At 40.7% G+C, this 27,400-nt stretch overlaps 1 protein-coding gene across 1 annotated transcript in view; it reads left to right on the forward strand.

Moving 5' to 3' along the window:
* The first annotated feature begins 820 nt into the window (after positions 1 to 820).
* RTTN (rotatin) overlaps positions 821 to 27,400 on the forward strand; it is a 117,528-nt gene continuing 90,948 nt past the window's right edge. The window contains exons 1-11 of the mRNA XM_089516951.1: positions 821 to 896; positions 6,959 to 7,146; positions 9,037 to 9,235; positions 9,564 to 9,650; positions 10,254 to 10,344; positions 10,890 to 11,004; positions 12,026 to 12,176; positions 14,356 to 14,521; positions 15,325 to 15,506; positions 19,345 to 19,460; positions 20,751 to 20,921. Coding sequence (XP_089373077.1) covers positions 821 to 896; positions 6,959 to 7,146; positions 9,037 to 9,235; positions 9,564 to 9,650; positions 10,254 to 10,344; positions 10,890 to 11,004; positions 12,026 to 12,176; positions 14,356 to 14,521; positions 15,325 to 15,506; positions 19,345 to 19,460; positions 20,751 to 20,921 — 1,542 coding nt within the window. The remainder of the gene's footprint in view (positions 897 to 6,958; positions 7,147 to 9,036; positions 9,236 to 9,563; positions 9,651 to 10,253; positions 10,345 to 10,889; positions 11,005 to 12,025; positions 12,177 to 14,355; positions 14,522 to 15,324; positions 15,507 to 19,344; positions 19,461 to 20,750; positions 20,922 to 27,400) is intronic.

A 27,400-nucleotide genomic window follows, 5' to 3' on the forward strand; every position in this document is an offset into this window, starting at 1 on the left:
CCTTGATTCGGATGCCGGCCATAAAAGCCTTGGACTTCACACAGTACCATCTACTTACAACTTTGACAAAGGTCACTGGAACGTATGCCAAATGTTTGTAAAGCCACGCTGCTTTTAATGCTTTAGTGATTGATTTTCTTTCTAAACGTTTATATGCCGTTGCAGGTGATCCAGTATTCTTGTGAACGCCTTTTAAGCAAAGTGGCATTGGCAGTTGAAGTGTTATGAAACTGGATTACTGCTGCTGTGCGGATGCAGCCATAGGTCGTTCAAAACACACTGCGGAAATAGTCCAGTTTGAGACCGCTTTAACTGCTCTGGCTCAGTGCCAGGGAATCCTGGGAATAACAATAATAATACTGTAATAATAATAATAATAATAATAATAATAATTTCTATCCCGCCTCTCTAATAAGATTGAGGCGGTTTACATCAAAATAGTTTCCTTTTGTGAACCATTTAGCCTTCTCTGTCAAGAGAGCTCTTGTGTCAGAATAAACTACAATTCCCAGGATTCCCTAGCATTGGAACCTGAGCAGTTAAAGCGGTCTCGAACTGGATTACTTCTGCAGTGTGTCCTAAAAGTCTAGGAAAGAGAGAGGACGCGGCTGACTTTTCACTTGAGAGTGAAGAAATCCCCTCTCTCTCTTCTCCCTCTCCCTCCCCCTCCCACCGGGAAATAACCCCAGCATCGCGAGAACGATGCCAAATCTCGCCGCCTCTTGCGAAGACTACACTTCCCAGCATCCCTTTCGCGCTGGTGACGTCACCTCCCGCGCTCTCCTTACGCCTTCGCGGGCGCTCTAGGCGCGGCGGTTGAATGTGGGTCGGAGCGGAGATGGCCGGCTCTGCTGCCTCTCCGGAGCTCTCCCTGGCGCCCCTGATCCGGAAACTCCGTAAGTGGGTTCGTCCTGCCCTTCTTCAGCAGCTGCCTTTGAAGGAAAGGCAAGGGCATTCCCTTTACAGCGGTCCCCAAACTGTGCTCTTTAAGGGAATTTTGGAATTCATCTCCCAGAATCCCAGGCTGTTGGCCAACATGGCTGAGGCTTCTGGGAGCTGAAGTCCAAAAGCACAGTTTGGGAACTAGCAGCAGAGCCAGCAAGCAACTCTCTGCACCAGTGCAATATTGTCTGTTGTTGTTATTGTTGATATTATTATTCGTCCTTGTTCTTGTTGTAGCCTTCAAGTTGCTTCCAGCTTACGATGACCCTAATAGCAAACCGTAGATCATGGGGTTTTCTTGGCAAGGTTTGTTGAGAAGAGGTTTGGCCATTGCCTTCTCCTGTGGAGGCTGAGAGAGTGTGACTTACACAGAAGTTTTCATGGACGAGCAGGGATTCGAACCCAGGTCCCCAGAGTCACACTTCAACGCTCAGACCAATATGCTCACTACCAAGGTCCAGAACACACTGCAGGAATAATCCAGTTTGAGACCGGTTTAACTGCCCTGGCTCAGTGCTAGGGAATTCAGGGAGCTGTAGTTTTGTGAGATTTGGCCTTTTCTGTCACAGAACACTGGTGCCACAAATGAACTACAATTCCCAGAATTCCCTAGCACTGAGCCAGAGCAGTTAAAGCGGTCTCAAACTGGATTATTCCTGCAGTGTGTTTTGGACCTGAGTCTTGTCTGCTCAGAGATCATCTGTGTGCAGGCTGAGTCTTCCTCCCCATTTGTCTGAAAGGCTTGGGCCCAGAAGTGTTTGCGGTTTCAGATTTTTCTGGGTTTTGGAATATCTGCAATTGCATAGAGCTATGTAATGGGATGAGAGACCCATGCGACCCTGTGGAGGAGACATCTGCAAGACCCCTTATCCTCCACTGTCCTGCTTAGTTCCTGAAAATTCATACCTGTGTGACCTCCTTAATAGAGTCCATCCATCTAGCATCTGGTGTGTGTGTGTGTATATATATATATATATATATAATCACAGAATCATAGAGTTGGAAGAGACCGCAAGGGCCATCCAGTCCAACCCCCTGCCATGCAGGAAATCTCAATCAAAGCACCCCCAACAGATGGCCATCTAGCCTCTGCTTAAAGACCTCCAAGGAGGGAGACTCCACTACACTCTGAGGGAGTTTGTTCCACAGCCCTTACTGTCAGGAAGTTCTTTCTAATGTTGGGGTGGAATCTCTTTTCCTGGAACTTGCACCCATTGTTCTGGGTCCTGTTCTCTGGAGCAGCTCCCTCCTCAACATGACATCCCTTCAAATATTTAAACAGGGCTATCATATTACCTCTTAACCTTCTCTTCTCCAAGCTAAACATCCCCAGCTCCCTAAGGTGTTCCTCATAGGGCATGGTTTCCAGGCCCTTCACCATTTTAGTCGCTCTCTCTATACACACACACACACGTGTGTGTGTATATTTGTGTGTCTTTTCTAGTGAGTTGTGCTTCTCATGATGCAGCCAGAGTACAACATCCTCAGTTTAGTCATCTTGGCTTCCAGAGAGAGTTCAGGCTCAATGTGTTCAAGGAACCATTTGTTTGTCTTTCTGGCCGCCCACAGTACTCTCAGCAGTCTTCTCCAGCACCACATCTCAAATGAATTAATTTTCTTCCTATCTGCTTTTTTCATTGTCCAGCTCTCACATCCGTACATGGAGACGGGGAATGCAGTGGCTTGGACAGTTCTATCTTTAGTGCTCAGTTATATGTCTTTACACTTTACGATCTTCTCTAGTTCTTTCATGGCTGCCCTTCCCATTCCTGGTCTACTTATTTCTTGACTGCAGTCTCTGTACAGGAACACTTTGAATATTTTGATTTTCTTGTTACCTAGGTTGAACTCTTGATGGGACCCAAGTCTAAACATGAAATCAATTTATCTTTAGTTTTTTGTGGGTTTTTCGGGCTATGTGGCCATGTTCTAAAAGAGTTTCTTCCTTCTAGAACATGGCCACATAGCCCGAAAAACCCACAAAAAACTATGGATGCCAGCCATGAAAGCCTTTGATTTCACAATTTATCTTTCTTACACACTTTATACACATAGCTTGTACATAATATTTTTAAAAAGTTTGGGGTATGAAACAAAATATGTATACGCTGAATCCGCAGAGGGCAAAGGTGCCCAGTTTTGGATTTCAGAATCACAGATGAGGGGGTTTCAACCTGTTTGGGGCAGCAGCTTAAATGATGCAAGCCCATGCTTGGAGTTAAACTTGCTTCCAGGTAAACCTGTATTAGAATTGCAGCCTTACAATCTCATCTACATTTTCTAATGAGTAGATCATATTAATGGGTGGGGATGATATCTGTACATTATATATAGGACTAGGCTGCATATTCACCATCCCCCCTCTCACTATTCACCTTTCTGGCTCTGACAAGTTGCAGAGATGGTGAAATCTCTGGTAAAATGTGCTAATGTGACAACTATGTAAACAGTGTTCTTGTTGTTGTTTAAATAGAGGAGGGACAAGGGACAATCTTAAATCCTGGTATTTGGGTAAAAGTGAGGTATGGATAAAGTAGTAGTAGTAATTCATCATTATTATCATCATCCTGTAACCAATTTTTTGTCTGATTTCTAGGAATTTTGACATCTGATGTGGCTTTTGTTGACTTGAGCAATGATTAATTCTGTATCAAATTAGTTTTTGGTTTCTAAACTACAGTGGACCCTTGTTATATGCTGGGGTTTGGTTCCAAGATCCCCCGTGTATAACAAAATCCGTGTATGCTCAAGTCCCATTAAATATAATGACGTAGCAAAATGGTGTCCCTTATAAAAAATGGAAAATCAAGGTAAATTTATACTTTTTTGGAACATTTTCAAACTGTGTATGCTTGAATCCGTGTATCAAAAATCCGTGTATAAGAAGGGCCAACTGTATATTTAATGGGGTTTTAGTCAGGTCTCTTGGCAAAAGCCTGTCTGACTTGGGAGACCCTTCCAGTAGCAATAGTACTGTCAGCACAGTCGCTTGCTTCACAGAAACCACACAATCCCGCCCCCATAGAAAGGTAGTGCCAATGGGTGAGTGCCATATTATCTGACAATACTTCACTGACTGTTAGATTCTTGGATGCACTCTTAAGTCATTTGATAGGCTCAAACTCCATATGATAACAACTTGGTTAGATCATGAAACCAATGATAATAGTAACAAACTGTTTTTTATAATCTTAGGGGAGCTATTTTCTTCTTGGATGCTATTTGCTCTCGGGGGACTAGCAAATTAGTTTGTTTTGTTTCGTTTTCATTTGTGTAATGAGGTTGTTTGGTTATCCCCAGGGTATTTCTGTGTTGGTTCAAATTACTGTTGTCTTCCTTGTGTGTGTGCTTTCGAATTGCCTCTCGACACATGACAGCCCCATGAATTTCATAAAGTTTTTTGGGGAAAGGAATACTCAACTGTTATTTTGCCAGGTCCTTCCTCTGCAACAGAGTCTTCAGCACCAGCTATTCTTTGACAGTCTCCCATCCAGTTGCTAACCAGGGCAGATCTTTCCAAGATCAGATGGGATCTGGTGCCTTTAGGGTACTGAGATAGATAGCCCTGTTTAAAGTAGTTTGTTGGATGTTTTGATTAGTCAGAGCCAGGTTTCTCAGTGATGTACATTGTGAGCAAAAACAGTGTAAAATGAAACTAGAAAGCAAATTCCTTTAGTGGAAGCTCTTGTTTATTGAATTCTGTTAGAAAACAGTAATGCTGTGTCTGCTCAGTCATAAAAAGCACTATTCAGTTCAAAATGCTTTCTATAAATTCTGCTTAGCTTTACACATTTACCTATAGCAGCAGCATCTCGTAGCTCTATGAAAGAGATCCTGGCTAATAACAAACCAGTATGGTGTGAATTTAAATCTGTATAATAAGACTTTTTTCCCAGTGGGCTTTGTCAATCTCTACTAACATTTTGAAAGCAGAATTAAATGTAGGGATTCACTTTATTCATTTGACATTTTCACTTCTAGCCACTGAGACAATATAACACATATTTTGGGTTGAAACTAAACATATCCTCAGAGTCACTCTGTTTTTTTGTTAAGGCTATAGATGGGATTTTAATTTTCTGCATTCAACTGTGGAACCTGTTTGATATAGCAGTTCCATCATTGCATTGGCATTATTTTCACCTCATGTATAGAAAAAAATCCCCTTTTGGACTATAACTGCCAGAATCCAGCATGGTCAGCTGCTATGTTGACTGATAGATTCTGAGAGCTGTAGCATTTCCAAATACTGCCTTCAAACTCTGTATGTGCCTTACCAATGTTGTTCTAATTTCTATGGTTTATATGGTTATGCTCAGTTGTAGAATGAAGGGGGCTAAAAACATGGAGTTTGGATCCAGATGACCAGGCTTAAAATAGACCCATTGAAGTCAATGGGAGAAATTAATTGTGATTAACTGAAGTCCTTTTGATTTCAGTGCAGTCCTACATGTGATTACTCTTAAGTTCCACTGGAATTGTTAATGCCTGGTAACTGGGTACGGGGTTGCATATACAGTGGACCCTTGTTATACGCTGGGATTTGGTTCTGAGATCCCCCGTGGATAACAAAATCCGTGGGTGCTCAAGTCCCATTAAATAGCAAAATGGTGTCCCTTATATAAAATGGCAACTCAAGGTTTGATCTTTGAAATTTATACTTTTTAAAAACTTTTTCAAACCGTGGATGCTTGAATCCGTGTATAAAAAAATCCATGTATACGAAGGCCGTCTCTCTCTCTCTCTCTCTGTGTGTGTGTGTGTGTGTGTGAGAGAGAGAGAGAGAGAGAGAGAGAGAGAGAGAGAGAGAGAGAGGGCCAGTGTGTTGTAGTGATTTCAGCATTGAAATACGATCCTGGAGACCAGGGTCTGAATCCCAGCTTGGCTATGGAAACCCACTGGGTGACCTTGGGCAAGTCTCACTCTCAACCTCAGAGTATGTCAGTGGCAAATCCCCTGTCATCTTAGGGTTGACATAAGTTGGAAACAACTTGAAGGGACACAACAATACCCATCCATCCACACTCACACACATACATATGTAAATTACATTTGGTGCCTTCCACTTTGACCTCACTTAGGTTGCTGTATGTATGCAGGTATATGCTGGAACCAATGCATCCGAAGTACAATATAACTACAGGGTTCTCTTGTCAATCAAAAGGCTGATCAGGGAACAGGGACTCAGCCTCAACTTGAAATTTCAGGTTCATAGCTTGGGTGTACTCTGAACTCATCCATGAGTGTGTTTGCACACTTTAGACTTGTGTGCCAGCTGGAGATGTCAGATCTGGCCACATTAACAGTTGCCTCAATTACATCCTGTATGGATTATGTATAAGGTATAGCCTTTTGATACAATCTGGAAATTCTTCAGCTCCAAAATGCTGCAGGTAGACTACTGAGCAGGACTGGTGTGGCGACCATGTAACTTCCTTGTAGAAACAGTTTCACTGGCTTCTGGTCTGTTTCTGGACCAGAACACAATTCAAATTCACAACTCTAAGTGCTAGTTATGACCTCTGAAATCCTCCAGAGTTTAGTTCCTGAATGATCACCCATACATGCTCATATTAGCCTGCCTGAGTCTTATGCTTTTCGAGGAGGGCTTTCTCTCCATTCAGCACACTCACAAGTTTATTTGGCAAAGACAAGCGAGATGAAGACTCACAGTTGGCCCCCTCTCTGCTATCTTTCCACTGGCAGGAAAATACCTTTTTATTTCAACAGGCCTTCTGTTTTTAACAGGTTGGGGCAGAAGGATGTTCAGTGGGTTTGCTGTATCACTTTTTGTCTGTTGAATGTATTTTAACTGTTTTAAATGCATATTTTAATTGGATTGTTTGTTATTTTTAAATTACTGCATATAGTTATCTGTTGTTTTAACTATTTTATTTTAACTTATACATAAGCCATTTTGGGTGAAAGGTGGGATATTAAAAAAATAACTAAATAAAATGTGATTTTTTTTTCTCTTCTGAAATATCTTCCTTTTTGTTCTCTCTTTTTTGAACAGGTCATCAGCTGGCTGAGATTCGAGAACGAGCTCTTAAGAACATTTTGTGTAAATTAGACCACTGCTTGGTTGCATATGCTGATCTGGTACAAGAAAAATTGCTATTTCTCAATCTTTTAGAGTGGTTCAACTTTCCTGTAGTGCCAATGAAAGAAGAAGTTTTAAATTTAATAAGCAACTTGGTAAAGGTAGGACTTCTTGTACTGTTTGCTCCTATGTGGCATTTATTAACAGAAACAGTCTTAATTAGCAGGCTCACAGCTTGGGTGTTTTCCAGAACTCAACTCTGAGCCTGGATGCCCAGTTTTCAGCAGTGGCCAGGAGTACATTCACACAGATAAAAGTAGTGTGTCAATTGTCCCCATTTCTTGAAATGTCAGATCTGGTTATGGTGACACATGCCTTGATTACATCCTGTTTGGACTACTGTAACACACTGTATATGGGGCTGCCTTTGGAAATTGTCTGGAAACTTCAGTGGGTTCAAAATGCCACAGCTAGAATGTTGACCGGGCTCAGTTATGGACAGCATATACCTCTCTTGTTGAAACAGCTTCACTGATTACTGGTTCGTTTCCGAGAACAATTCAAAGTGCTGGTCATGACCCATAAAGCCCTATATGGCTTATGTCCAGACTATTTGAGAGACTGTATATCGTTGTATGAACCTGCTAGAGCCCTAAGATCTTCAGGAGAAGATTTTCTCATGGTTCCACCAGCATCACAGGCTCACTTGGTGAGGACATGAGAAAATCTTCTTGTTAAGTTAATTTCATACTGTTTTAACTACAGTGGGCCTTGCTTTATCCGTTCCAGACCCCCCCATGTAAAACAAATAACGCGTAAGCTTGAGCCCCATTATAACCAATGGGGCTTATGCTCGCCACACAGCCACGCGCACCATTCATGAGCCCCATTGAATATAATGGGGCTCGTGCTTGCCATGTGGCAGTGCGTGTGCACAGGGCGTGCACGCATTTCCCAGGTGGCTTCAGCGTATGCTGAAAGACGACTATAAGGAGCCCGCATATGGCGCGGGCTCACTGTATATGATTTTAATGGTTTTTAAAATTTTTATTGTAGAGTTTTTAAAAAGTTTTTATCTTGTGATCCACCTTTGGTCCTTTTCTGGGAGGAAGGTGGAATAGAAATAAATATATAAATGTTCACAGTGAGGAAAAACTGACTTTTGGAAAGATGGCTTTTAATTTACTGTATATACTCAACTGTAAGTCGACCTCATGCATAAGTCGAGGGCAGGTTTTGGGGCCAATATTAGGATTTTGATATGACCAATGGATAAGCTGAGGATAAAACTTTGGGGCATGTAACAAAGGAGCTAAAGGATGAAGTAAAGGGAAACAATAACAAAAAATTTACAAAATCCCAGCAGGCATAATTGTTTGTGCTCGCACTGATGGTTGAATGTATGAGATAGAAGGGGACAATGCTTCTAGGACAGATTACCTTTTTTGTCTTTCACCAGGGGATTGTGCCTTTTTTAAAATAAGAATTAAAGTACACTACAGTCACCCCTCCGTTTTCATGGAGGATCTGTTCTGGACCCCCGGTGAAAACAGAAATCTGCCAATATTCAAACCCTATTGGCTTGAATGGCAGTGCACACCTCATTTGAAGTCCCTCTGTTTGCCCCTTGTAAGTAAGCGAGGGATGCGGATTCAAAGTCCGCACAAACAGAGGGACAACTGTACTTATACTGACCTGTGGATAAGTTGATTCAGTTTTTGGGGGCTCAATTTTGTGACTAAAATTTCTAGACTTATACTTGACTATATACAGTAACGCTCCAGAGCCAGCATGGTGTAGTGGTTGGAGCATTGGACTATGACTCTGGATATCGGGTTTCAATTCACTACTAGGCCACGAACACCTACTGGGTGGCCTTGGGTGAGTCACACACTCTCAGGCCTGGAAACCCCCATGATAGGGTTGCCATAGGGTTGCCACAAGTTGGAAATGACTTCAAGGCACATAACAACAACAAAATTTCTTTCCTCTTAAAAGCCCAGAAACATTTCTCACTTATTATTAACCTGGTATTGTCTCTCTAATTTTAGCACCCATCGGCTGTGGAGCAGTTCGTTGGGATTGGGGGAGTGGAGTTTTTCTCCCAACTGCGTCCAAATGTGGACCCAAATCTACAGGATGTGATTGATAGGATTCTGGATGGGCTGTTTGTGCTACCTTCAGAAATGTCTTCTGATTATCATGCAGTGCCATATCAAGCCCAGCCCTGCTCAACATTGGGTAATCCAAGTGAGTTACACCTTTGCTTTTGATATGTTTATTAGTGAAGTGCAAATCTTGCAGCAAAGACTGTGAGTTTACTCAGACCAGTTATTGACTCTTGCTAAGGGCATTCATATTTGTTACTGTCTGTTCCTTAAGTAATTTCTGAAGAATGATGTGTCACTTTAGGAACACACGTCTTCAAAAATGAAAGAGGCAAGGGCTACATGTCAAAAGACACCTCCCCCCTCCAACCGCCCCGCCACTGCATTGTAATAAAATAGTTTAGACTGTATTAGGACGAACTGTATAACACAGGAAATGCTGTTTCTTATTATCGTTCTATATCCTTAAGTTTTGTCTCAAGATGCTCATGTTGGATACTTCGAACAAAGGAAAAGTCATCTACAAGAGACAGAAGTCCCACCAAAGCAACAAAGTGGTAGGTAATTGTAATGCTTGACAAGATACATTTGAATCTGTAGGTCTATGTTCTCCTTTGACCTTTTTATGCCACTATCCCTGTCTTAGCCCTTTTTACCCCTTCTACTGTCAGAGCTCTGACATCAGGGAGGAAGATAATGAAGAACTTTTGGTAGGGTCTGGGAAGGGGGTTTGAAGTCACAGTACTCTATCCAGCCTCAGTGGAAGATTCAATATACAGTATCTTATGACTGCTGGTACACCCTCCTATGAACCATAGGATTGCAGTGTAAAGAGCTGGATGTACTTAGTTGCAGGGGGAGGGGGGTTGTATGTTATTCCTACTCTTTTCTAAATGTCCAGGATTGAACGTCTGCTCAAAGGCAGAGCAAAATACAATAAAGTTTTCCGTTTTGCAAAATCTGATTTGTTGAGACATAGTCTTTAACATTAGAACTTCAGAAAATTTATCATTGATGATAGTAGAAATTACTTAATACCAGATCAGATTTATCTGTCATGAAAGCATTATCAGTTTACACTGTAAGAACAATGAATGCATGTTTGTTTTCTCTTTGTTTGGTGTCATGGTGCATACAAAAGATACTTTTCTTTCCCCTAGTCAAACATGGAGTGAAATGTCTGAAGTTTTCTACATTCCCTTGGTTATCTCTGACCACAACAGATAGACATGTTCTTTCATCAAGTGAAAGGTACATTACATTAATGGTATTTTATGCAAACAGTGTTTGAGATCCTTTGTAGCTTTGGTGGAGCAAAAAATCTCATCAGTGTAATGTGGGATCAGAGAGAGCATAGCCTGTAGAAGGAGGAATGGTTGCAAAGCTGGCCTGATGTGGTCTTGACTTATGGGTGGAGCAGGTATCCAATTGGCATGTTATACCACCCAGCCTCTCTGTTGCATGGGCCAGCGCTGGGACCCACTTGTGCAAGGAGCTAATGGATCACTCATTGAGTATGTTTGGAGTTGTAAAAATACATTGCTACCACTCGATCCAGGCCACTACAATTTTCCTTGTGAATGACTGTCCCATCAATGATTTGTGTGGGGGGAATGAAATAAATTGCAGTTATGTAGACCAATAATGACAGAAACTCTAGGAGCCTTCCTAGGAGAGTTGTTTTGTGATGTGATGTCAATAGGTGGGCTAAAACAAATCAATTTTAACATAGTAGCTGACATAGGTTTCTTTTAAAAGGTAGTTCCAAATACATTTATTTAAATGTGTGTTTTCAGTTCATTGAGAAGTAAGAGTCACAGATTAATTTGGAATACCTGTGAGCTGTTACAAGATGTTATCATGCAAGACTTTCCTGCTGAGATCTTTCTTCAGAGACCTAAGATTGTACAGGTTAGGAATACTTTTAACTAAAATATTTCATTGCCAAGGAGTAAACGTATTAAAAAAAAAATTATGTAATTCTAATGCCATAGGGAAGCAACCCATTTTTCTTTGTGGAGTGGGTTCGAAAAAACAAGAACAGACTTGGGGAAAATTGAAATATATGCAATACATATTTTTATAACAAATTTAAACTTACTTTACTGTTTTAGTAATGTAAAATGAGTTATTCATAACTGAGGCATGAAACATACCAAATTGTGTATGTATGTGCCTTCAAGCTGCCTGTTGCTTAGGGTGACCCCATGAATTTCACAGGGTTTTCTGAGGCAAGGAATACTCAGATGTGGTTTTGCCAGTTCCTTCTTCTGAAACATAGGCTACAACACCTGCTATACATTGGTGGTCTCCCATTTGAGTACTAACCACAGTTGACCTTGGTTATACAGAAGTCTTAATTTTGTACAAACAAATGTGACTATAAGCTATGCTAAAGACAGAGCTACAAGCTGATATCCTTCCACACCAAATGTATCTTAATTTTTACCATCTGAGGAAGAAAGAAAAATGAAACAGAAAACAGAGATTTTGGAATTAGCATGGTGTAGTAATTTGAGCATTTTACTATGATTCTCAAGACCAGGGTTTGACTCCCGTACTCTGGCACAGAAACCCATGTGTGATCTCAGGCAAATCACACTTGCTCAGTCTCAGAAGGAGACATAAATATTGAACTCCTTAATGGTGCATTATCACAGACAGTTAAGCCGTTACACCAAATTCAGTTATGTATGTACTCCTGCATTCAGTGCATAAGAAATACAGTAGGTTCAGATGTGCTTTTGATTTGTTTTGTATCATACTTGAGACATTTCGCTAGTGCCATAGGAAGTCAAAATGGAAATGGAAGGAGTTCCTATTTGTGTATGTGGATTATCTGATACATAAGCATAGCCATTCCTTAAATCTGTCTCTCTGGTTCTTAACACAGTGTAGATATGGCAATAATACACAGTTTTGTTTACTTCAGAGTCTTCTGTCTCTAACTACACTGGCTCTTGGGAGAGATGGACAATACCGTTTAGCCTTACAGGGTGTCCTATGTCTGGAACAGTTATGTGTCTTCTTAAGAAACAGACTGAACTTCCATAGAGATCCAAGTTTTCTTTCAAGTGATACAGGTTTGTATATAGCTATAATAGAGTAAGCTAACTCTTCATTATACTTTAACCAGACATTTTTTTCAATTTCTGTGGAAGACATATTTATTTGCATGCTCCTTTAACCAAAAAATGTTACATAACATAAAACAAAGTTTCCAGATAAGTCAGTTACAGTTACAACTCAAAATTTGAGTAAGCTAGGTATCACAGAGAAATAAATATATACAAGATGAAGAAATTAATTGATAATTCACAGCAATGCCTAATAAAAGAGAAAAATAGAGACCAAGGGTGAGAGCTATCTACATATCTGCAAAACTTACACATTTAACCCAAAGCTAAACATTGCTCCAATTATAACACTTGAAGAAACCCTCAGAAATGTGATCTCTGAGTACTTTCAACAACACCATTGTACTTGGAGTCAGCCAGGGTCCCATCCTCCCATGTGCCAGCCAGAAGACCAGTGTCTATGTCTTTCACAAATTACAGGTAGATGGTCTCCGGGGTTCTGTTCTTAAAGCAGAACCACAGCACCTTCTACCTTTATACCTGGAGTCAGTTTGAGTGTCATTCTCTTGAGCCAGGTAGAAATGAACACCATATTTGAGGTCAGGACTAGACTGGCAATGTTTTCCCAGAGGATCTTTTCATCTGCTGTCCCTAGACTATGAGATGACCTGTCGGAAAAGATAACAACTGCTGAAAATGCTGATGACATTTAAAACAACCTTAAAGACACATCTTTTCTGGCAAGCCTACCCAATCGATTTTAAAACATGACTCTTTAATTTGTATATTTTAAAGAATGTACTCATATGAGTGTACTTTAATGGTGTTATAATATATTTAACTGTTTTTATGCTTTTTTCTTCTTAATGGTGTTTTGTATTTTAATATGCTATACCTCGCCTCAAGCCTTGAGGAGATTAGGGGAAGAAATAAAATATTATTGTTGTTGTTAATCAGGAATGGGCAACTGGGGAAGGTCCAGAGGCCATTTTTATGCCCTGGGATCCTCCAAGGGCTGCATGGACTACTAAAACATAAAACAAAGAATCCAAAGTGGCTGGAAGTCTGCTTCTGGCTCTCAAAAATGTATATTTTTCATGCTAAACAATACAGGGAGGCATTGAAATCTATTGAAAAAGTAAATTCATGGACTTGAATGTTTCCAGGAGGAGCAATTTGCCTTCCTTTTTGACTTGACAAAATAAAATACAATAAAAATTTGCAGATTCTAGAGATGTTGACCATAGAAGATGCAAATGTTGAGAGCCAAAAAACCATTTAGGGGGACCACTTGCACACCCCTGGCCTACATCTTAAAAGACTCATAGCTAGAGTGTATCCAGATGCCTTCAACAACAGCAGCGTTTGTAACTGAAGTCGTTCAGATATCTTTCAGGACATGCAGCTACAGTAATTGCAAAAAAGGGGAAAAAAACTCTCAAAAGATATGGTGCATTGCTTCCAGAAATAATTTATTTCAAGTTGATTTGTTATCTGGGAATTAAAGTATTTACACATGAGATGTAATGTAGAATCCTAGTGACTATAAGAAAGAATTTGCCCATGTTGTGTTGAACGCAATTATAGTGGCATGGCACAAAGATAATTGGTTCTCCTTGCCTAGTACAGTTAGCTGATACAATAGCTTGACAGGTAATGCCTTTCATATGCTCATATAGCTTTTCTCTTTTTTATCAGTGTGATTCTGCTTTTCACAGAAGAAATACATCTCATGGCAAATATTTGATCAAACTTCCCTGCAAAATATATTAAAAGTTGTCTTTTTTGTCAGGTATGGGGCTCCCAGCAGAGTGTACTTCACTTTCCTCTTTGTTTTTGCTGGCTGGAAACACAATGATGTCTGGGGCATGATTATGCCCCTGCCATCATCTGGATGGAGAGGGTTGAGGGAATTGTCTCACTGCCCCAAACCAGTTCCCCACCCTTGCTTTCTGTATTCCTTAGCACCATTCTACTGTTTTGAGAATTATTATAGTTAACATTTTTAATGTCAAGGACAGGAGATCTGAATTTGCTGATGTGGAATCTGAATTGTCTTCTAATTTGTGGTTTGTTGTGATTGTTTTTTATGCAGCTGAACAAACAGGGGTTTTAACTGACAGTTTTCACATTCATGTGCTTGTGGCACACAGGAATCTTACATATATGTTTAACATTATAAAAGGTGCTGTTTCGCAGAATTCTTCTGTGTCATACTGTCAAGATGCCAGAAGACTCTCTCATTCTCAGAATCCATCACCTGGAGGTAGTAGTCCTCGACCATCTGTGATAGGACGTACAGGTCAGCGTCCCAGAGGAGATGGTCAGGATTGGGATGCAGCATCTTCCAGGTGAGAGACCTGGCAGACAAGCTTTTAAAAATTATGGGCCCGAACAGACAGGCCAAAATAAAGCTGCTTTGGGTCACTTTGGAGGTATGCTGTTTCAATGATACACACTTCTTAAGAGGCCAGGAGCTGTGTCAAAGCTGTGATCTAGTCCTTAGGACTGGAGCGCGGCTTTCAGCCTCTTAGGATGCATGGAGCATTTAAACAGCATACCTCCAAAGTGACCCGAAGCAGCTTTATTTTGGCCTATATGTTCAGGCCCTATGTTAGAATTAAAGTTTCCCCAAATTCCAAGTGAATACAGTTTGCACTCTGTATCCATGGATTTTTATCCACAGATACAACCATCGATGGCTTGAAAATATTTTTTAAAATTATAAATTCCAAAAATCAAACCTTGATTTTGCCATTGTATATAAGAGACTTGATTATGCACAGATTTTGGTATCCATGAGCATATCCTGGCACCAAACCCCAGAAAATACCAAGGGCCCACTGTTTGTTTATATTTCATGTTCAGTCTTGCCTTCAGGGCACTTATTTGTGATACTGAAGTTTTAACTGTTTGTCTTCTCTGGCTTATAACTTTTATCTTTAATTTTATTTAGTTTTTGCGTTAGTAATTTTTTTTTACATTAAAAAGTTAGAGGTAAATATTTTTTTATAAATAAATAATGAATGTAAGTTGAATTTTGGGGTATCCAACAGTATGACCTTGAGCTAAGGAATTTGCTAAGCTTGTTGCCTGATGCTTGCAAATAGTAGAGCTATCAATTGTATATTAATGCCATTTTTGCTTTTTGTAGTGGAAGCAGTTCTCATGTTAATGTAAATTCCAGAATATCTGTCCAGTCACCTTTGGATATTGGCCATATTGACCTGCCAGAACTGGAGAGTGAGGACACTTTGGAGTTACAGTTTCTACAGCTTAGTCTTCCTCAGTTCTGTGTAGCTATTTTGGAATATGTTGTGCCTCTTCTAAGAACAGGTGAGATTTTTTAAAAAGGAAGGTTTTGTTTATAAGAGTCCAGATTTTCTATAACTCAGGTTTTTATTCTATTAGAAATATAAAGGCTTTTAAAACCCAAATAGACATTTGACAGTGAAACAATAGTTTGTAGCTATGCATGAGAAGCCAGGCATAGTCAGACACGCATCCTAGACTTTAGGAGAGCGAATTTCAGTAAACTTAGAGAAGTATTGAGGGCGATTCCATGGTCAGAAATACTAAAAGATAAAGGAGTTCAGGATGGATGGGAGTTTCTCAAAAGAGAGATACTGAAGGCACAATTTCAAACAGTTCCAGTGAGAAAGAAAAACGGGAGGTGTCTCAAGAAACCAGGATGGATGACTAAGGAACTTTCAACTGAGCTAAGTTTGAAACGGAACATGTATAAGAAATGGAAAAAGGGGGAAATCACAAAAAAGGAATTCAAAGAAATAGCAGGCATGTGTAGGGGTAAAGTCAGAAAAGCTAAAGCACAGAATGAACTCAGGCTTGCTAGAGAGGTTAAGAACAATAAAAAGGGCTTTTTTGGATATGTCCGCAGCAAAAGGAAGAAGAAGGAAACGGTAGGGTCACTGCGTGGAGAAGATGGCAAAATGCTAACAGAAGACAGAGAAAAGGCAGAATTACTCAACACCTTCTTTGCCTCAGTCTTCTCAGAAAAGGCAAAGGGTGCTCAACCTGAGGATAATGGAGCAGAGGACAGAATAGGGGAATTTCAGCACAGAATAAGTAAAGAGATAGTAGAGGAACACCTTATTAATCTAAATGAATTTAAGTCTCCGGGACCAGATGAACTCCATCCAAGGGTATTAAAAGAACTGGCAAATGTAATATCGGAGCCATTGGCAATAATCTTTGAAAACTCCTGGAGAACAGGAGAGATCCCAGCCGACTGGAGGAGGGCAAACGTTGTCCCCATCTTCAAAAAGGGGAAAAAAGAGGATCCCAACAATTATCGTCCAGTTAGTCTGACATCAATACCAGGAAAGATTCTGGAGCAGATCATTAAACAGAGAGTCTGTGAACATCTAGAAGGCAATGCCATAATCACAAAAAGTCAACATGGGTTTCAGAGAAACAAGTCATGCCAGACAAACCTAATCTCTTTCTTTGATAAAATTACCAGCTTGGTAGATGAAGGGAATGCTGTGGATATAGTATATCTTGATTTCAGTAAGGCCTTTGACAAGGTTTCCCATGACATTCTTGCAAACAAGCTTATAAAATGTGGGCTAGACAAAGAAACTGTTAAATGGATCTGTAATTGGTTGACCGGCCGAACCCAAAGGGTGCTCAACAATGGCTCCTTTTCATCCTGGAGAGAAGTGACCAGTGGGGTCCCACAGGGCTCTGTCCTGGGCCCAGTGCTATTCAACATCTTTATCAATGACCTGGATGACAGAATTGGGAGCATACTTATCAAATTTGCAGATGACACCAAATTAGGAGGAATAGCTAATACCCCAGAGGACAGGATCAAGATTCAAAACGACCTGAATAGACTAGAAAGCTGGGCCAAAGCTAACAAAATGAAATTCAACACAGAGAAGTGTAAGGTATTGCACTTAGGGCGGAAAAATAAAATGCACAGATATAGGATGGGTGACACCTGGCTGAATGAAACTACATGTGAAAGGGATCTAGGAGTCCAAGTAGACCACAAGTTGAACATGAGTGAACAGTGTGATGCGGCAGCTAAAAAGGCCAATGCTATCTTAGGCTGCATCAATAGAAGTATAGTGTCTAGATCAAGAGAAGTAATAGTGCCACTGTATTCTGCTCTGGTCAGGCCCCACCTAGAATATTGTGTCCAGTTCTGGGCACCACAATTCAGAAAGGACATTGAGAAACTGGAGCGTGTCCAAAGGAGGGCGACAAAAATGGTGAAGGGTCTGGAAACCATGCCCTATGAGGAACGACTTAGGGAGCTGGGGATGTTTAGCCTGGAGAAAAGAAGGTTAAGAGGTGATATGATAGCCCTGTTTAAATATTTGAAGGGATGCCATATTGAGGAGGGAGCAAGCTTGTTTTCTGCTGCTCCAGAGACTAGGACCCGGAGCAATGGATGCAAGCTGCAGGAAAAGAGATTCCACCTCAACATTAGGAGGAACTTCCTGACAGTAAGGGCTGTTCGACAGTGGAACAAACTCCCTCGGAGTGTAGTGGAGTCTCCCTCCTTGGAGGTCTTCAAACGGAGGCTGGATGGCCATCTGTCTGGGATGCTTTGAATTGGATTTCCTGCATGGCAGGGGGTTGGACTGGATGGCCCTAGTGGTCTCTTCCAACTCTACGATTCTATGATTCTATGATTCTATGAAACAAGGATTCTTATCAGAAGATTTATGAGCATATTCACATACAGTGAATTTTGGTGCATTCTGTGGATTTTTGTTTGAAATCTGCCACTTTCTTCAAGGAATTCAGGACAGTATGTATGTCTCTTCCTTTCAGTTCATTTTTTCAGCAATTTTGAGAGCTAGGGCAGATGGAGAGATAGAGATTAATGGAAAGTGGCTGACTGAGAGTCATTACTGAATGGAGATTTGAATCGAGGGTAATCATATGCTATTTTTTGCCATCTAACAATTAAGACTGATGGGAGAGGGTTCTGTTGGCAAATCTGGGGCAGAGCTGGTAGGATGCCTATTGATCTGTCTGCTATCTCCAGAGCTGATAGGATAACTATTGATCTGTCTCAAAGCTTGCCTCCTTGAGACAAAGGCTCTTTATCACATTGAATATGTTGATTGACTTGCCAATGCAGGGTTCTTGTTTTTGGCATCCAGGAATGTGGTTTTGACATCCAAATAATAATTTGTGAATGTGACTGTTAAGGTGATTACCACTATCTGTATTTGCTGTATTTTATTTCTTTTTGATTTCATTATTTGTACCCACATCACCATGAGTTCCTTCTATTTAAAAAAGTGTGGATTATGTCCACAGAAACCTATACCAGGCAAGGGGAACATGTGGCCTTGCAGATACTATAGATCTGCAGTCCCCACCCTCTTTCATCATTGGTTATGTTAGGGCTGATGAAAGTTGCATTCAGACAACTTCTGGCTTTCTCAATACTAGCTGATATCACAATAAATGCCTTAGTGTATAAAAGGCATGAGAAATGTGCAGACATCCAGATGTCAAAACTACAACTTGCAGCATATCTCACCATAGTTTCACTATGATTCATAATGTCTGGGACTGTAGGGAATTGCAGTCCAACAATATCTGGTTGGCCATACAATTCCTGCTCCAGCTCTGTAAGATTCCAATTTTTTTTCTGCAATGGACTATAGCATTAGCAATAGCATTTACATTTCTATACTGCTTATCAGTGAACTCAGAACTCTCGCGGTTTACAGTCTGTAAACCAATTTACCAACCTGTGAAAGGATGGAAGGCTGAGTCAACCTTGGAGCCCTTGTAGTACCAGCATTTAACAACTGTGCCACCAGGACTCCTATCGCTGCTACCACTCTGAAACTTGGAAGGGTTCAACGCTCCTCTTTCTATTGCTGCATCTGCACTGCAGAAATAATGCAGTTTGACACTGAATGGGTCAGTGCTATGGAATTTTGGGATTTGTAGTTTTTTGTGGCACCAGAGCTCTTAGACAGAGATGGTTAGACGTTTCACAAAACTACAGATCCCAGAATTCCATAGCATTAAACCATGGCAGTTGAAGTGGTATCTAACTGGTTTATTTCTTCAGTGAAGATGAGGCTTAAACATCTGTTAATCAGAAATATTACATTCTTACTCTAAATAGCTGGAAGCGTCATTGTTCTAACATCTTTCTCATGTAAACTCTCAGGCAGTAGGAGAGTGACCATGAAAGTTTTGGAGTTGCTCACTGAAGACCTTCTGCTTATTGTTGATGCCGTGTCGGAAGATGTTTGGGAAGACAGCAGTCTCTTTGGATTGGAACTTGTAAGAATATTATGAATGTTGGTTTTCAGCTAATAGTAGTTTGCAATCTGTTTTTTGTAGAAATGAGTTTTGTAGATGTGATTTTAAAAAGACATTCAGTCACTATGCAATATACTCATAGTGCAACTGGTAGAGTGAAAATGACTACAGTAGTACCTTCATAGCCGTGGACTTGCCATCCGCGGATGCCAGCACTGATGCCAGCATTCACAGATGATAAGTCCACATGGAGGAGGAAAAGACAGAGGCGGTGGTAGCAGGAAGAGGAAGAGGAAGAGATGAGGAGAAGGAGGAAGGAAGAGGAGGGAGGGAGGAGGTGGATGAAGGCAGCAGCGATGGTGGTGGCAGGGGGAAGAGGAGGAGGGAGGAAGGAAGAGAAGGAGGCATCGGCAGCAGGTGGAAAGAGGAGGTAGCCCCCTGCCACCCGCTGCAGTGAGAGCAGAGAAGCTGGCTTTGAGAGTAGCGGGCTGGCAAAATCCCATTGTCCCCAATGGTGGAGCAGCCACATGGCCACACTACCATTGAAGACAGTGAGACTTGAGCATCTGCAGATTTTGGTATCCTCCAGGGGATCCGGAAGGGATCCCCTGCAGATACCAAGGGTTAATTGTAATTTCTTTTACATTACATGCCTTCCTACTCCATCCTTTTTCATTTTTCTCAGTTAAGCTCTTCCTCTGTTTCTCCATCAGTTCCTTGTTCTTCTGTTTTATTAAAAGTGCCTGTTTTCATTCCCTTACTAAATGAGTCAGGAGCTTAAGGATGAGCTATGCTGGAAATCTCATTTGTCTATTTGGCAATTTATGCTAGTAGCATACATTCATAAAAAGTATGTAAGGATTCCTTTACCAAACATTTCAACTTGCTTTTGAAAAGCAGATAAAAGCAGACTTGCTGAGTTGTGTAAATAGAGGATTTCTACAATTGGGGTACAGCTCAGAGAGCATATTGCTGTAGCAGAATTTGATTTCCAAGCAAAGTTAACTGGACTAGACTTTCTTTACACATTCTTAAGGTTAGACTTTATAGTGAATTTATTTTTAGCCTTGATTCTTATGAATCTTGGTTCATGAGATGACCTTGAAAAGGACCTTTCAGTTATAGAAGCAGAGAGTGTGTGTCTGTAAGTATATGCACACACGTATATGCATAGAATCTTTAAAATGGGATTAGGAAGAGATTAAGTGGGGTGTCTTTGTTTTCTCTGAGTGTATTTTCATAGTGAATGCATATATTTTTGGTATATTCTGTTTATGAATATTAACTTACCCACTTGCTTTCAATTTTCAGAAGGAGAAGCTGATTGGAATCTTAGATTCATTAGGTGACACCATTTTGTACCACAAAAATAATGCAGATTCAGAGCAGCCCAAACTTGTGGTAGTGCATCACAGAATAACGTTTCTCAGCATTTCACTTTTCACTGTTCGACTGTTGCAAACCCTTCTTCCTGTAGAGAAGGTGAGGTATTCCACTTTTCCTATGCATGAAAGGCTGCTTGGAAAAAAAGATTGCTGGAATCATGTCTATTTTTTTAACTGCAGTCTCAGGTGGTAAGTGAAGTATATGGGATCAATTGATATTCAAAAGGTAGAAGGGGTCATAAAACAAAGTTCAAAAAAATATCCTGTACACAGATATAGGATGGGTGACACCTGGCTGAACGAGACTACATGTGAAAGGGATCTGGGAGTCCAAGTAGACCACAAATTGAACATGAGTCAACAGTGCGATGCGGCAGCTAACAAGGCCAATGCGATTTTAGGCTGCATCAATAGAAGTATAGTGTCTAGATCAAGAGAAGTAATAGTGCCACTATATTCTGCTCTGGTCAGGCCCCACCTGGAATATTGTGTACAGTTCTGGGCACCACAATTTAAAAAGGATGTTGAGAAACTGGAGCGTGTCCAAAGGAGGGCACTAAAATGGTGAAGGGTCTGGAAACCGTGTCCTATGAGGAACGACTAAGGGAGCTGGGGATGTTTAGCCTGGAGAAGGTTAAGGGGTGATATGATAGCCCTGTTTAAATACTTGAAGGGATGTCATATTGAGGAGGGAGCAAACTTGTTTTCTGCTGCTCCAGTGAGTAGGACCCGGAGCAATGGATGCAAGCTATAGGAAAAGAGATTCCACCTCAACATTCGGAAGAACTTCCTGACAGTCAGGGCTGTTCGACAGTGGAACAAACTCACTTGGAGTGTAGTGGAGTCTCCTTCTTTGGAGGTCTTTAAAGAGAGGCTGGATGGCCATCTGTTGGGGATGCTTTGATTGAGAGTTCCTGCATGGCAGGGGGTTGGACTGGATGGCCCTTGCGGTCTCTTCCAACTCTATGATTCTATGACAATGACTAAACACAATTCTTCTTTCTTTATTTGCTCACTTTTCATTTACAGTGATTCACAACCAACTTAGGGGCAAAAAACTGGCCAATTTGTGGTGTTGGAGCCACCTCTTTTAGGCTGGATTGGGGCCATGGCAAACAGATGCTGCCCCAATTTAGCCAGCTTCTGTCCCAAATAGGAGTGGAAAATATCCACTCCTATTTGGGGTGGACAAAAGCTGTCCCTTTGCTGCTAAAGCCGGCTTTGAGTTGGCTGCGGGGTGAGTGATGTCTAACACCATGCCCCCAAGCTGGATAGAAATTACATGGTGTGTAATTGCCGGTGCAGCTTTTATCTGGCTTGAGGGTGTGGTGTGTCTGAACACCAGGCCCCGAAGCCGGTGCAAAGCTGACTTAATGCAGCAGCTGTCTTGGCCCTTAAATAGAAATGAGCAATGCTTATCTTGAATTCACTGTTTGGAGGGAGATGTTCTTTTCAGCACTGGAATATAATAGGTTTAAACATCCCTGTTGTTCACATGAACTGTGTCATGGTTTGATGTCAAGTTCCAAACAAGTGGAGTATGGTTTAATGAAACAAGTCTGTATTTAATGTACTATGATGTTTCTAATACTTCATGTCACCCCTGAGAGACCTTATTTCTGGACAGTACCACACCTGCCATTTGAAGAAGGCGAAAACAATGTACAGCAAAGCCTCTGCTATCCAATAAGTGTCAAACATTAACTGACATAGGATGAAATGCATCTTACGTTGTTGGGATTTTCTGATGGATACAAGTAGACAAGATGTGGATCATTGCCTAGAGTGAATAGGCCATTTAATTTTTTTTTCATTTCTTTACAAACACCAAACCATCGTAACATGACAACATTACACCATAAAAGAACATTTGACATTTAACACAAAAACGACAATTCCCTCTAACCCTGACATAACTAAAATTACATATAACATACATATCACTTCCGACTGATCAGCTCTCTACTTTGAATGTTATCATAATGTTGTTTAATCTTATTCTGTTTTTGAATTTATGCCTTTACACAGTTAATGTAGTTTCTATTTTTGTCCATGTAACAGATAGAGAAAAAATATTGTAGTTATTTTTCAAAATCTAGAAACTGTATGCCCCATCTTTTCGATCTTATGAGCAAATCTTAGTTCTTTCCTATTCATAGCATTAAGTCAATCCCAAAGTTACTAAATATTCCCTGCATTCCTTCTTTTCCCCTTACAAATAGATCCTTCTATAATCAACAATACTTTTTTCAAGAAAATGAGAAAGAGGGGTCTGCTTTTAAACAGTACATTTGCCCCTTTCTCAACATCTTTCATAACATTCTATGTTGAATGGCCATAAATTAATTAAAGTAGAATGTTATTGTTCCATCTCCTATTCAGGAAGTCATAGAAGAGTCTCCAGTCTTTCTTTATGGATTCTTCATTTTTCTCCTTTAACCAACATGTCATTCTGTCCATTTCCGCCATCATCAGAACCTTCATTAGCCATTTATCCATAGATGGTATTTGATTTGATTTCCAATAGGTAGCATAGTTAATTCTAGTACAACTGAGTAAATAGAACAGAAGTTTACCATATTGTCTTTCCATCATACCTAATAAACATGTTTCAGGCAGAAAAGAAATTGTGATATTTAACTCTTTAGTTATAATTTCATACACATTTAACCAGTATTTTTTGGCCATCTTACAAGACCACCACATGTGATAGTAAGCCCCGGTCACATTTAAACATTTCCAACAGAAAGAATCAGCTGTCTTATACATTAAAGAGATTTTTTTGGGGGAAAGATGCCACCTATATATCATCTTGTATACGTTTTCTTTCAGTTCTTGATTTACAGTATATCTTAAGCCTTGGTTCCAAATTCTTTCCCACTTCTTATATTCTATGTTATGGCCCACATTTTGAGCCCACCATATCATACTATTTCTGATAATCTCATCCTCATTTTCCCAACACAGAATCATTTTATAAAATCTTGCAATCGCCTTCTTCTTCCCTTTACCCATTATCTCTTCCCATTCTGTTAATTTGCCTAGAAATCCTATACTATTTTTATCTGCTTTCCATCTTTCTCTTAACTGCCTGAACAAGTACCAATGACAAGAGATACCAACATCACTTAATTCTTCCTGAGATTTAAACTCGATATTCCCTTCTGTTATTTTAATTAAATCCGAATATCTAATCCATTTCTTCCCTGGGATAGCTTCCCTATTGAACCAAGCCTCGTGTGGGGAGCAACATTGTGGAATCTTACTACTACATATTCTTGGACCTATTTTCTCCCACACTTTCAGCATAGCCTTTATTAAAATATCATGTTTGCTCTCATTATGTACTTTATCCCTATTATAAAAAAGATATCCATGTAGTCCAAATCTTAAATTTTCTCCCTCTAAATTCAGCAGTTGTTCATCATCCATTAAGATCCAGTCCATTATCCTCAACAGTATAGAAGAAAAATAGTACACCTTTAGGTTGGGCACGCCCAGGCCACCTCTTGATTGAAATGAATGAATGAATAAATAAATAAATAAAAGAATAGGCCATTTAGTGTGTCCATCCCAGGCTTTTTTTTCTTGAATGCCAGTTCTGTAGGCCTTATTAAAATGGCATTTCTACCAGATTTTTCTGCTTAACCAGATTATGCACATAGCTGAAGTTAAAGAAATTATGCAGTCTTTTTCTGCAGCCCAACCCTCTTTTTTCTCCATGTTCTCTCTCTCTCTATCTGAAATGGGTTTTTTGTGTGTTCATTCTTTAAGCAACGTTGGCACTGGAATATGGTGAAGGAAGGCTGGACAAACACACTTTTAGTATTGAGCAGCAGCAAAATGTTTGCAGTAAACTGTTGAATAAAATTGGAGTGCAAAGGAATGGAATTCTTCTTTAGTTCATAGCTATTCCTTCGACTGGCACTGATCCTTGAGCCATTGGTTGTCAGTCCCTGATGAGTTTCTAGGAAAGAAAGAAGCAATTATAGCCAATGCGTACAAATATGGTGTTAGTCCCTAGCACACTGGATAAAATAGTTGCTGGCCTCCCACATGAGATACCCTGAAAAGCATTTTGTTCCTGTCTACAACAGGTAGTGTGATGTAATGGGTTGAGTGTTGGACTACAACTCTGGAGACCAGGGTTTGAAGCTCCACTCAGCCATGGAAATTCACTGACCTTGGGCAAGTCACACACCCAGCCTCAGAAGAAGGCAAAGGCAAACTCACTGAAAAAAATCTTACCAAGAAAACCCTGTGCTCGTTTCACCTTGTTGTTGTGTGCCTTCGAGTTATTTCTGACTTCTGGTAACATTAAGGCGAAGCTACCACAGAGTATTCTGAGGCCGAGAAAGTGTGACTCACCAAAGACCACCCAGTGAGTGGTATTATTATTATTATTATTTACTTATATCCCACCTTTCTCCCAATATGGGGACTCAAGTCAGCGAACAGCAAATTTAAAACAACACAATTTAAAAACAGTACAAAAAAATAAAATGTATGAATATAAAATTTAAAAAACAATTAAAATTTTTAAGATTAAAACAGTTATGAATTAAAATGTAACATGTTAAAAACTCAATACAAATGTTAAAATTTAAATAACACAGCATTTAAATCCCAGCTTGAAAAGGCTTGACAACACAAGAATATCTTTGTCTGCCGCCGAAAGGAGACAGAGAGGGGACCATCCTGGGCTCTCTAGGGAGGGAGTTCCAGAGCCTTGGAGCAGCCACTGAGAAGGCCCTCGCTCTTGTTCCCACCAAATGAGCCTGAGAGGGTGATGGGACAGAGAGTAGAGCCTCTCTGGACGATCTTAACACTAGTGCAGTGGTTCTCAACCTTCCTAATACCGTGATCCTTTAATACAGTTCCTCATGTTGTGGTGACCTCCAACCATAAAATCGGTTCCTAAAAGCATCGGAAATATGTGTTTTCCGATAGTCTTAAGTGAATCCTGTGAAAGGGTCATTCGACCCCCAAAGGGGTCTCAACTCACAGGCTGAGAACTGCTGCTCTAGTGGGCTTATAATGGGAGATACGGTCCTTCAGATAACCTGGACCCAAGCTGTATAGGGTTTTATAGGTCAAAACCAGCACTTTAAATTGTGCCCAGAAATGAACCAGTAGCCAGTGGAGCTGTCACAGGAGTTATAAGCTTCCTGAAGCCAGCTCCAGTTAACAATGGGGCTGCAGCTCTTTGGGCCAACTGAAGTTTCTGAGCAGTTTTCAAAGGCAGCCCTATGGAGAGCACATTACAGTAATCCAAATGGGATGTAACCAAGGCGTGTTCCACCGCAGCCAGCTCTGATTTCTCCAGGAATAGGGGCAGTTGGCAAATTATCTTTAGCACTGTAAGTGCACTCCTGGTCACCACTGAAACCTGGGCTTCCATGCTCAGAGATTAATCCAGAAATACCCCCAAACTATGAACCTGGGTTTTCATGGGGAGCCAATCCAACACAGGCTGGATCCTTATTCCCAGATCTGTCTTTCAACTGACCAGGAGCACCTCTCTCTTGTCTGGATTTGTTTGCCCTCATCCAATTCATTACTGCTGCCAGGCACTGGTTTAGGACAGGAACAGCTTCCTTGGAAAGGAGTGGTAGAGCTGGCTATCATCAGTGTACACATGACACCATACTCCAGAACTCTAGACAACCTCTCCCAATGGTTTCATGTAGATGTTAAAAAGCATAGGGGACATTGAACCCTAAGGGACCCTACAGAACAATGGCCAAGGAATAAAACGTCAACCTCGGTATAAAAATGGGAAACTATTCCAAAAGGGTTATTTGTAGCACACCCAATAAATTGAGCTAATCAAAATTCCCTTAGAGAGACCTATTGCTACACCACCTTCTGAGAGTGCCCCTCCAAGAATGGAGCCACTGTAAAACAGTAATTCCAAGCTCCATCCCAGAGAGGTGACTCAGAAGGATACCATGGTTGATGGTATCGAAAGCAGCTGAGGTCCAACAAAAACAATAGGGATACACTCCTGTCCAGTTCCCTGCATAGGTCATCCACCAAGGCAACCAAAGCGTTTTCTGTCCCATGACCAGGCATGAAACCTGACTGACATGGATCTAGTTAATCCATCTCATCCAGGAACCCATGGAGTTGAGAAGCCACCACATGTTCCAGCACCTTGCCCAAAAATGGAAGGTTGGAGACTGGTCTGAAATTATCTAGTACAGTAGGATCCAGAGAAGGTTTTCTCAAAAGAGGTCTTACTACAGCCTCCTTCAGGTGTATTGGGACCCTGCCTTGCTGTAAAGAGACATAAATCACTTCCCTTACCTAATCCGCCAGTCCTTCTCTGGCCTGTTTAATAAGCCAGGAAAGGCAAGGGTCTAGTACACGTGGTAGCTTTCACCTCTCCAAGAATTGATTAATACTGGACAAGCAGGAGCCAAGGTTACAACCACTGAAGCTGTATCAATCAGAGCGAATCTGCAATTTTATCTGGAAAATAGGTTTCCAGAGCTAGGCAGGGAATCAAACCCTAATCTCCAGAGTCATAGCACAATGCTGAAAGCACTTGCTTTTGGTTCACTTTAGTGTTTC

This window comes from Sceloporus occidentalis, unplaced genomic scaffold (assembly GCF_023333645.1).
Source record: "Sceloporus occidentalis isolate IW3139 unplaced genomic scaffold, rSceOcc1.0.p SCAF_3, whole genome shotgun sequence".
Classification (NCBI taxonomy): domain Eukaryota; kingdom Metazoa; phylum Chordata; class Lepidosauria; order Squamata; family Phrynosomatidae; genus Sceloporus; species Sceloporus occidentalis.